Here is an 11951-nt window from a genome sequence, read left to right on the forward strand (position 1 = left end):
CCTTTGCCCTCGGGCTTCACTCCCAGGCCTAATCACGCGTTAGGCGTCTGCGAGCTTGCGGGGCTGCGGGATCAGTAGACAAGCAAGCAATCTCTCTCTCTCTCTTTTTTTTGGGGGGACGGAGTTTCACTCTGTCCCGCGGGCTGCAGTGCAGTGGCGCGATCTCGGCTCACTTCAACCTCAACCTCCCAGGTTCAAGCGATTCTCGTGCTTCAGGCTCCCGAGTAGCTGGGATTATGTGCGCCCGTCACCATGCCCGGCCAAATTTTTTTTGTATTTTTAGTAGACAGGGTTTCGCTATGTTGGCCAGGCTGGTCTCAAACTCCTGACCTCAGGTGATCCAACCGCCTCCAGCCACTGCGTCCGGCCCAAGTAAGTTTTTTTTCCCTCCTCCTTAAGCCTTGCATCTAGTCTGGGGCTACTCAAGTCCTCGCCCCACATCTGCCCTCACAAACCCGTCAACCCCCACACAAGGACTAAGAGTTTGCTGCCCCTCCCTCGGGCCAGAAGAAATCTATCTCAACGGTGGGGCCAAGATCCCTGGAAAAGGAGTAGAAACACCCTAGAATGGTCTGGGTTCAAATACCACCTCTGCCACCTAATCTCATAGAACCTGTATTTCCTCATCCAAAAAAAGGGGCTTCTCCAGGATTAGCTGGTGAGTTTCTTGCAGAGGTTCTTGAGGCCGTTGTATTCAGTACCCAGTGGCTGGCCAGTAGGCGATTGATGTTTGCTAAATTAATGTTTACAAGATTAGGATGCCAGATATAATATTTAAGAAATTAAAATATGAACATGCTTGTGAAGTTTTGGGCGGTTGTGACTGGGCACCAGCAATTGCCCCTGCCTGTGCGCCATGGCTAGGCTGCCCTAGGAATCCAGAGAGGGCCTTGATTCCTCTCCCCTGGGGTTTGGCCTTGGCGCTCTGATGGCCATTTCCACATTTTTGAGAGAGGTGATGCCCTTGCCTCTCACAGTCCAAGTCTTGGGCCAGGCCCTGCATTTCCTGGGGAAGCAGCAGGAACCCTGGAAATCAAAATAATTGTTGCCTACTCCAGGATAGCAGCCAGAGCACTTCTCACATCCAAGCTGCCCCGTGAGCCTCAAGGGCTAAGTAAGCTCGACCCATCCGTTTTCATTGCAAGACAAAACTTAAACCTGGAGAGAGATAGTGCTTCCAGGCTGTATGACTTGAATCTGGGGCCCTCTTTCCATTGGGCTTTTTCTCCAGGGTGGAGAAGGAGGATACATTCACCTGCTAGTCCTGGTCCCCTTTTAACTTTTTCTCTATGACAGCCACGCCTGTGTATTACAGAGGAATCCAGATATTTTCCAGAAATGTAATGCCTGTTAACTGCAAAACCCACAGTCCCGCCCCCCACAATGTGTGATAAGATCCCAGGCACCAGACCTGCCCTGAAGAGGGCTGGACAAGGGACCCAAACTGAAGCGACAGAGCCCAGGTTTCAAAAATCCCCTAGAAGTACTAAAAAGATAATGGCATAGCAGTATTTTGTGCCCCAGGGGCATGGATTCGATGGTTTCTCAACCACCTCCAAACAGCACACATGTAGACGGAGATTCATGGCTTCTCAGTCACATAGGTTTAGATGGGTTGCCGAGTTCCATATTTAAAGCCCCAAGAGGGTGGTGGGTCACGTTTCTGCATCTATGGAGTATAACTTCAAGCCGGACCCAGTCTCCAGGTTGCCCATCTCAGCTGTCGTCTTATAGACAGGGATACTGAGACCTAGAAACTCCCCAAAAGTAACACCAGCCTGCTAAACAAAGGTGGCGCGATCTGACCAAAGAACACAAGCCTCAGCGACAGTAAGTTGCCCCAACGACCCTTGAGTACAAAACTCTAATTTCACTAACTAAAGGCATAGAGTGGAGGCAACCCTTGGGTCTGCTTGCAGTTTCTCCGCAGGACACTGATCCCAGATTCTCCGGAAGAAAAGGCCGGTTTCGATTTCTCCAAGGCTTCGGGTGGGCCTGGTGCTCCTTGTTACGCTAAGGTAGGAGCGGCCTGAAGACGCGCGTTTAGAAGGCGCGCAACAAGGGCAGAGCCCTTCTCCCGAGCCTTGGGCGAAGGTACCTCCTGCAAAACATACACTCTGCTTCCCACGCATTCCAAAAACATCCCGGTCCCGAGGCCCTCGAGTAATTTTGCTCCAGGAAAAGCATCCGCCATTGTATTAGTAAAGAGTTTACCAAATTACCGAATCAAACCGAACTGGCTTAGGTTCTCAATAGGGCGGAAATCCACTGAAAATAAAAGAGAGGGCAAACTACAGTGGCTCCGCAGGATCGCGTCCGCGCAGCCCAGGCTAAAGAGAGGTGGGCGGGCGCCGGCACAGGATGAGAAACCAACCTGATACTTATCGTGTGCAGAGTTCCCTCCTTGTATCCTGACTAAGCACAGTGAATAATCCTGTCTTTGTTCTAACCCCAGGTCTTGAAGAAATATTGTCCCAGCTGAGCCCCGCGTTTACAAGATTAAGAGGCGCCCCAGATGCGCTGAAAGAAAGGTCAAAGCTCGTGCCTCCTTCTACTGCCTGTGGTAGAACCTGGTCCTGCATAGCTTGGAATCGGACAAGTCAAGCCCTCTTTCATCCCCAGAACCTGTGTGGCCGCCGCCTAAGCGAAGCCCAGAAAAGATCCCCTTCTGTATTACCACACGCGGGAGTTATCCGCGGACACGACGCGGTTCCAGAAAGCCATTTAGTTACTGGCGATGCATTTGCTCATTCTAGCTCTCCACGATACTTAATATGAACCTAGTGTGTGCCAACACCGTATTATAAGGGCTGGAGGTGCTCCTGGACGTTTTAGCGCGGCGGAGGCAGCACAGCACAGGCGCTCACCCCGCGCTGGTCAGACTCCGAATCCAGAGTTCGGACGTCTGAAAAGCCCAATGCTTGGTGACTATTTGGTGTTGCCTTAATCAACAAAATCTCTTCCCGAGGCAGAGCCAGACACTGCGCTGGTTTCCTGGTCCCACTCCCGTGGGGACTACCAGTCCCGGAATCTCTCGGACTCTCAGGGGCCCCAGACGACCTCCCGGCTCATGCGAACAGTCAGGCTCCCAGCTCTGCCTGGCTTTGGAGGATGTCGAGGGCCCGTGCCTGCGTGCACTCCCACTCCCCGGCCTCCTCCCCAGCCACCGCTTCCGCTACCCTCACGGCCCTTGGGAAGCAGCTGGGTAAGAGCTGCGGTGAAAAGGGGTAGGAGGAGGGGGATGTCCTAGAGCGGCGAGCACCTGGCGCCACTGCCCCGCGCGTAGGGGGCGCTCCCCGGCCTACTTACCCTGATTGCGAATAGCGGGCTGGCTCTCCAGGCAACTGGGCAGGTAGGGCGCGTTAGGAAACATCCTGGCCTGGCCGGTTGACGCTTGGCTGGGAGGAGGAGGACCGAAGGGCCCGTAACGACAGGCTCCGGCTGTGCCAGTGAACTGGCCAGAAAAGTGGACAGTGAAGGCGCTCAGGCACTGCTCCTCGTGCGGCTCCGCGCCGCCCCAGCTCGGCTCCTGTTTGATGAAGGAGTGAGGCGGCGGCGGCGGCGGTGGCGGCGGAGCCGGCGGTGGCGCGGGGCCGCCCAACGACCCGTAAGCCGAAGCGCCGGGGGGCGCAAAGTCCAGCACCGGCGCCCACTGCGCGGCGCCGCTCACAGGCAGGGCGCAGCCGCCGCCGCCACCCAGCGAGGGGACCGCCGGAAGCAGCGCATTCAGGTCCCGCACGTCGGAGCCCATTTGCTGCGGCTCAGACCCGGACGCCCCGCGGCTCCTCCGGCCCTGGAGACGTTCACCGCTGGCCTCGGCCGCGCCTAACTTGGCCCAGATGCCGCCCGGGTCCCGGACTCCCTGCTGCTCTGGCTGCGGTAGGCACCCAGGCCCGGAGCGGAGCGTGTGCTGAGACGCCGGCTCCGAGGCACACGTGGAAGCCGACTCCTGCAGCAAGAGGAAGTCCAGGATCGCGGCGAGGAGACGGCGGGGCCCGGGTGCCTGGGCTGCCGTCCCGGCTCTGGGTGGGTGGGTGAATGAGTAGGTGGGAGGGAGGGCGGGAAGGGGGGGAGCGGACAGGCGGTAGGGTTGCGGAGAGCCCCCGGGTGTGGGCGCTGCGTTTAACTCCTTACCCCAGCTGCCTGGCTGCACTCAGCTTCCCAAAGCTCAAATAAGAGGGGCCGGCGGCGCGGGGAGGAGGAGGAGCCAGGAGGCTTGGCCGCTCCATTCACTAAGCAGCCCAAGTCCGGCCAGGCAGCGCGCGCTGCTCCTTGGGGGCGCCCTCGCAGCGCGGGTGGGGGCGGGTCCGAGGGAGCGTCCCTCTCGGAGACACCCTCCTCTTCAACCCAACACCCGCTTTCTGCTGGCCGGTGTGGCACAACCCTACCCCCACCTCCCCTTCTTGGCCTTCGCCAGTGTGGGAGCCTCGTCTCACTGGAGAGTCCCTTCAGGTAAGCAGTGAGTCCGGGCAGGGTCGAATGCGGTGGGAGTAGAGATGGGGTTATTAATCTTAAGAGAGTGGTTTGGAGGGAGGAGTAGGTAGGTTCCAAGAGGGCGGGAACTTTAGGAAAGCGCAGAGAGAACTCTCTCAGGCTTCAGAGAAGCGTATACCCTTACTTTGCACCCTTGAGTCTGGCTCTTGCTTCTAGAGCCGTCTGGTAGGGGGTGGCCATGATGTTGGGGTCACTGGGGAGAGAGTTAGCCCTTTGTGGCTTCCAGCGGTCGGTGCTGAAGGCGAACGTGCCTCAGTTGGGTGGCCGGGAGTTGCACCAGTTGTAAGCCGGGCGTGTTTCGATCCGCTGGTAGTTGTTTACTTGGTGAGGTTTGCGCCCGGCGGAGGGCGGTTGCCATATAGCTAAAATCGGAGTCAGCAGCACTTTCCCTTTCCAGTGAGGAATATCAATTCTTCTACGGTTAAGCCGGGAAAACAGCGGCTAGTTTGGGAGGGAAGAAATCCCTTGGGCAAACGCCCAAAGCCTGCATATATTCCGGCCGGAGCATCCTGGCGCCCAGTTTGGGGAGGAGGGGTGAAGGGGAAGGTTTGGATACGAAGCCCGGTAGGGAGAGGGTAACTCCTGGAGCCACTCCGCCGAGCACTGCCTGCGACCCTGATCGAGGATACCATTCTGGTTCCTCACTGATTGACCAGGAGGCAGAAGCCAGGTAGGGGGACCAAAGAGTGGAGTAGGGAGAGCCTCCATCGGCCCACGAATGCGAGGTAGTGTTCGAATCTTTGGGAGCTCGAAGAGCTTCGCCAAATCTGACTTCCTTCATCTAGTCTCTGTTTGGCAGCCCCGCGCCCCAGAACAGGTGTTTGGGACGGGAAGGGGGGTTGTTTTGGTTTGGTTTTTGGATCTTCTAAAGGAGTCAGGATCTATTGGGAAACAACCCCTAGGCAAGGAGAAGAACTGGGAGCCCGGAGCGGAGCGTGTTTCAGAGGTGCGTATAAAATCCCAGGGGCGCCAGGAGGCAGCAGCGACGGTGCAGCGTGGGACGGCCAGGCGCGACGGGAGGGAAGCAACCGGTTGCAGTCCGGCCTCCTGTACCTGGCTGGCCCGGGCTAGGGCTCCAAGCTTTCCAGCCAAACATGTGAAGCAAAGTAGTTGTAGTTTGACAAAGAGTGGCGTTTCAATAAATGACATAGTCATTTTTTACGCTTTGGTTTTTTGCTTGCATTGCGTAAACGCTGTCGCCATTAAATTCTAGCTGCGGACCTGAAGTGTGTGCGGGTCCAGGACTTAGTCGAAGGGCGCACTTCTTGGGGATGCGCATCTCCTAGGCGCAGGAGACCCTGAGGGTGAACGTACGGAACTTGAGCCCTCCGCTTGCCCCCCAGGCCACCTTTGCTGCTTGACTTTGCTTCGTCTCCACTCAGAAGTTTTTTAAAATCATTATTGAGAAAAAAAGATTCTCCAGGTCACTGCCCCCTACGCTGTCTGCCCAGTCCTCTCCCACAAGCTCTATCCCTAAACCTTTCGCGGGGCTCAGGCGTTTGGTTTGTTGAGTGGAGACAGGACTCGCGAGACAAAATTTAGGACCCCCTAGATCACTGTATCTCCCTTCTTTCTCTCCGCCTATTATTTCTACTTGGAAGTCGTTCTCCTTAACTAGGACTCAAGCACTGAGGGATGAGGAGCCCTTTATGAAAAGCCAGGGGCTTTCGTTTCCAAACGAAAAGATTGAGATTGTTTCTTCTTTTACCATCCTTGGCCCTTTTAGCAGGGGGAGAGGAGGTTATCTGAAGGGAGGCAGGCTTGAATGTGAGTCTTTGTGAAACCCAGGTAGGGCAAAGACACGTAAATCTCTGCCAACATTTTTTAAAAATAAGTTTTTGCCCCGGGATAAGGGGTGTAGGGGTGGGTAGGAGGAAAGCGGGAGCCAAGCAAATGTAGTACTCCTCTCTCCTCTGCCATTTATTTTCTCAGAATCCTTGTTGGGGGGGGGGAAGAGCACCGGTGCGAACCCCGGGGTGCCCCCTCGCCCACTTCGACTTCTTTGACTTAAGAGGTGGGAGGAGTTCCCTGCAGCCCGCGGGGCCGAGAAGTAAGTGCTAAGCTCAGGAGCCGCAGTCGGAGGACCCCAGGGACCCGACAGGAAGTCTCCGTTCGACCCCCACGGATCCACATGTCCGGAAACCCAGGCTACCCTAAGCCAGAGCTGGGGAACTGACGTACTCCTGCAGTCGCAGGGCGCTCCGTGCCTCTCTCTCCTCTTCTTTCTTGGGGATAACGTTCTCTGCGGGAGACCTGAGGTTACCCAAGGGGAACTCGGCCTCTACACCGGCCTTGGCGCCCTGAGATAAGCATCAGGACTCACAGCCTAGCTCGAAGGCAGGTAGTACCTTCACCCGCCGCGGAACATAGGTGCTCTCCTGCACCTCCTTTAGCTCACGAGGTCCGCCCTTCGCGAGGTCCCAGGGAAAAGCAGGCTGTGGAAAACTGGGCGCTCCCTTATTTCACCCACCTTCTTACCCCTGTCAGCTCCGAGATCTGTGGCAGAGGTTCCTGGTCTGAACCACCGATTGGTAAAGAAAGCTGCAGATTAAACTCCTCGTTTTACAGAGAAGGAAACTGAGGCCCAGACAGACGAAGGAGAGGCAAGCGATGGAGCGCAGCGGTAAAAAGCAAGGGATTAGTGGCCCCAGAATGGAACCTCAGCTCTGCCAGGTAACCAACAGCTGTGTGACCCTAGACGAGTTCCGCAGTCTCTCTGAGCCTCAGTTTCCTTACTGGTCAAACGGGATAATGGGATACTAGCGCCCACCTCATAGAGTTGTTCTGAGGATTAGATAGGAGAGTAGTGTTGACCTTGGACTCAATCAACTTTACAGTTTTTGTTACTACTACTACTGTTTAAGGACAGGAAACAAGTTAGTGGCAAAGCCGAGCTGAAACCCAGGTCTCTCAACATCCGGTTGGAGGTTTTACCCACCACCCTTCTGCCTCTTTAGAGCTAATGGGATGCAGAGGCGAGGAGAGCCCCTGGAAAACCATGCGTTGATACACTGGCAAAGCGCAGGAATCCCCGCCTCGAAGGTGCATAATTATTTCAATATGAAAAAATCGAGGCTGGGTGGGAGCAGGGCAATGAGGATCTCTCAACCCCTACTTTCACCCCGGAGCTGTTTACTGCATCTGACCGAGCGCGGAGCTGGGCTGCTATACAGCCGCAACCCCAGGGACCAGTGCGCACGCCCGGGCCGCCCTCCGGGAGACACCCCGCGGCCGCGGACAACTGAATAAACACCCCAAAGCGCTGCGATCGGTCAAGGGCGGTGACAGCCACCCTGCGCACGGGGCCCGCCGGCTGTAATAAAGAGTGACTCGACCTCGCTGCCGCCTGTCGCGGGAGAGGAACAGGCGTTTGACTAGCACCTCTCTCCGGGACCGGCGCCCGGAGCCCCACGCACAGACAGCCCTACAGCTAGCTGCTGCTCCCCTCCCCGCCTACTCCAACTCCTCGGAATCTGCCCACTCGGGGCTGCGGGGCAAGTGTTTAGGATGGTTCCCAGCCCCGCACTGGCGGTTAAAATTTCAACGTCATTTCTTTAATTAAAAAAAAAAAGGCAGGGGAGGAGCTTTTCTGATAACTACTCCCACCTTCTTCTGATCATTTCAAAATGAACTCATTTTTTTTTTTAACCAGTCCCCACTTACGGTTCTAACTCTCCTCTCTGACGCTGTCTGGGGGCCCCGAGTGCGGTGCAAAATTTCCCCCTTTCCCCCAGTTCGCAGTGCCTGGAGCCGCGGGGTTACCCGTCTGTTCTGATGCCACCGCGAGATGGTCCCCGAGCTCCCCGAGAGTCCTCAATGAAAGGATTCCGCGGCGCTGCCTCTATTATTATACCGTAAATCTTTTTAAATTCTGGAACTAATTATATAGAGGATATGTCTCAATTTGTTCTGCATTAATGCCACAGTGGGGATGGAGGCCAGGCCGTGGCCAGAGCAGATATGTAGGCCCATGAAATTGATGAACTGAGAGTTGCTTCCAGTCCTGAGCGCACCATCTGGAATTCCAGTCTGAGGTTACAATTAGAACTCCTGACCCCAGATTCAACTTTGCAAACAACAGGGGAAAAAAATGGGAAAAAGAAAAACCACGAGAGAGGGAAAAAAAAATTATTCTGCACCTGTAAAAAAAAAAAAAAAAAAAAGTCACACAATCTTAAAATCTTTCCATCTTAGACAATTCTTTCCAAGTATTTCTTTTGCGTTTTTTAACCTATAAAAGATAACAGGATATGTTTTATAGACTGGATTTTATCTCACCCCCTTTCCCTCTCCCAACTGCCCTCAGTTTAATAGTTGTCAGTTTTACCTCAGTGTTGAATTTAATTATATAGGAACAAAATATTCCTCAGTAAATTAGCTTGCTAAATATTCTGTCACATTTACTTCCCGTTTGAGAAATGGCTTAATTACAGAAATCTACCTGCATCTAGGAACTTTTTTTAACCCTTTTTTTTGACTGCCATTCCAGCTTAACTGTAAGCAGAGATTTTATTTGTGCAGTAATTTTATTTGTGTTCTAAATTAGTTTGGCCAATTTCTTATTTCTTTAGTAACACCCTGCTTTATTTTCCTCTCACTTTGACCCCCTGAAGAAAACGAAGGACCAGGCAGTGCTGGAGAATCTGTTAAATTTATTAGCATAAATGCTTAGACAAAACGAGATATAAATCATTCAGATGTATTAAGCCATAAAGTATTCCAATGAAGTCAGTCCCTTGCCAGGGTCCTGGTGTATAAATGTTCATATAAAACAAGGTATCAGTATTATCTTTCAAACTGAATATATGTTGTAAAAGTATCCAAGGTTGAGTTAGGAATATGGGGGGAGGGTGCAGCAGGACAGGAAGGGGATATTCTTTAGAGCAGTCTATTAACATAGTGGTGGCTCAGAAAGGAAGGTGGAAAGGAAAACTCTCAACCGTTTGCGTTTGGAGTCTTCTTAGAAAATATGTTTTTAAAGAAAGGTATGCAGGATATATTTGAGAGCAAAGGAATAAGATGAAAAAAAAAAAAAAGATGACTAGAGGGAGAAAGGCATTGCTTTCTGTAGAATGCATTTCCCCCAGAGGTCAGTTTAGCTTCACAAAAATCCACCCAGAGGAGGCACTGACTCTTCATTCAGATAACGGATTCGCCAGTAGTGAAGAGCTACCTGGGCCTTCGTCTGGGAACTGGGATATGCAGCTGCTAGTCAGCAGAAGGATATGTATTCATTAGTGGTGGAAGAAGAGGAAAGCGCCCGGGAGTGAGAAAGGGGAATGGACAGAATTCCTGGCAGAGGCTTACCAAGACAAAAATCAGACACAATGTTTCAGCAGCAATTGCTCATGAAGTTCCTAACCATGGCTCTCCGTAAATCTTGGCAAACCGGGGCATTCTTTGCCTTTTGGAAATGATTGTTTTCAAGCCTTTTTTTAAAAAAGTCAAGTTGTCCACCAGAAAAACGGAATAGCTCACCTTCCCCACCCTTTTTATAAAGCATCCTTTCAGTGCCATTCATTCACTCACCATGCAACAAAGATTGTCTTGCACTGTAGCAGCAAGTAGGAGCACAAAGTAATGACAGGTTCACCCTGTTCTCACAGTTTTTTTCCAGTAGGTATGACAGATACATTACAAGGAAACAAATGAAACATTTTCATATTGTAGTAATTGCTATAAAAGAACAAGGAGATCTGTAAGACTAGAGAATGACTAAAGGTGAGATGGGAATGAGGAGCAACAGATAGCCCTCACTTCCTTTTGCCTTCTGCCCACACTACCACATTTCAGTGTGTTTAGGAAGTATTCCACCTTACTATCCAGATGCAGGAAGGGTTTGAAGGATTTGGAATGGTTGGTCTGGATAAATCTCTGCCTACAAGACTGGGCTTTAGGGAATCAGCAGGGCAGCTGTTTAAATAGCTGGCTTAAAATCACCACTAGCTGAGTGACTCTGAAAGCTATTTAACCCCTGAGAAAGTTCGCTTTCTGCTCTTCAAGATAAAAAATAACGGCAAGTTATGAAGACTAGATAAGGTAAGGCACGTAAATTTCTTAGCCTTTAGGAAGCACTCAATACATGTTGGCTATTATCTATATAGACATAAATTCTATGCTTTGCTTCTAATTAATTGGTAAGTTATAGGCTTAGTATTGACATTGGTGTGAATTCAGAAAAGGTAGCAATCTTCATTCTTGGTGGATCAGGGAGAAGGACAGGAAGAGAAACCGTTCTGAATCTGACCTTAAATGAGGTTGTTGCCATCTAGAAGGAAATTTAAATCATTTTGCGCTACACCAGGACCCTAAAACAGGAAATATGTGGCTTTTGCCTCAAAATCAAGCTTAGGTTTCTTCTTTTAGTACAGAAATCTATAGGTTAACAGCCTGAAAATCTTAGAATTGCATTGAAAATCTTAGAACTGCATTGTTCCTTAGAGCCACATTTCAGGTTTGCAGCCTTGTCCAGGATAAGTAATTCTGGGGTAGGTATAAAAACACCTGAACTCAAGTCCTATCTTTGCCAGTTACGGTGATCTTAGGGAAATAGCTTCAGCTCTCAATTTTTCAGTAGCTTTATCTGTAAAATGGAGATGATGTAAAACGAAATAAAGCATCCATAGGTGATTTGAAAACTCTGAAGTGCCGGACAGTGCAGAAGACCATCATAGCATTGTTACATGTGAACATGTGGAAAGGAATATGTCTATTCAGAACACTGCAGCACATTGCTTGCTCTCACGGTTCCTCATTTTTAAGTGAGTATACTATCTTTCATGCACGGCTGTTGTGATAAGTAAGTGAGATCATATATATAAACTTTCAAAACAATACATAGCATAGAATGTGCGCTATGTAAGTGTCACTGCTACGGTTATTGTTACTGTTCTCTGGCCATCTTGTTGGGCCAAGGGTTGAACCTTATAATTTTCACATAGAGAGCTTCTTACTGTAGAAGTTTACAATAGTATAGAGAGCAGGGCTTTGGGATCAGATGACTGGAATTTAAAGCCTCCTCTGCTACTTATTTTCTGTGTGGCTTTGGGTGACTTCCTTATTTTCTCTGAGCTTTAATTTTCAAAACTGTAAAACAGGACTAATGATACCACCACCGCACAGGGTTGTTTCGAGAACAAATTAAAACACGATATGTAAATTGCTTTCATGGTGCCTGGCATAAGAAATCAATAACTGGTAGTTATTAAACCTCCAATTTTTCTAATCAGAAAATATTAGCTATGACTTAAAACAGGTGAGCCTGCAAGAGCTTGAATTACAGCATGATTCTGAACAAACACAGAAAGTAATTTCTACCTTCTTTTAAACTCACCTATACCACACTGAAATCTCACTCTTTCACATATGAAAGACTTTGCAACCAAGGCACTGACAATGATTTCCTTTTTGACTATGAGCCTTTAGGTTAAAATTTTGAATCTCATTTATTTTTAATG

General features: G+C 50.9%; 1 protein-coding gene and 1 long non-coding RNA gene across 3 annotated transcripts in view; one reads left to right on the plus strand and one right to left on the minus strand.

Annotated features, from left to right (window-relative positions):
* WT1 (Wilms tumor 1) overlaps nt 1–4135 on the minus strand; it is a 47987-nt gene extending 43852 nt beyond the window's left edge. For both annotated transcript variants that reach the window (XM_011936353.1, XM_011936352.1), the window contains exon 1: nt 3310–4135. In XM_011936353.1, the coding sequence (XP_011791743.1) occupies nt 3310–3751 (442 nt within the window). In that variant the 5' untranslated portion in view covers nt 3752–4135. The remainder of the gene's footprint in view (nt 1–3309) is intronic.
* LOC105507731 lies at nt 3672–8657 on the plus strand. Its single transcript, XR_001001147.1, has 2 exons — nt 3672–4452; nt 6427–8657. It is a non-coding gene; the product is annotated as an uncharacterized LOC105507731 (long non-coding RNA).
* Nucleotides 8658–11951: the final 3294 nt, after the last annotated feature.

This window comes from Colobus angolensis, unplaced genomic scaffold, assembly GCF_000951035.1.
Source record: "Colobus angolensis palliatus isolate OR3802 unplaced genomic scaffold, Cang.pa_1.0 Scaffold152, whole genome shotgun sequence".
Taxonomy (NCBI): domain Eukaryota; kingdom Metazoa; phylum Chordata; class Mammalia; order Primates; family Cercopithecidae; genus Colobus; species Colobus angolensis.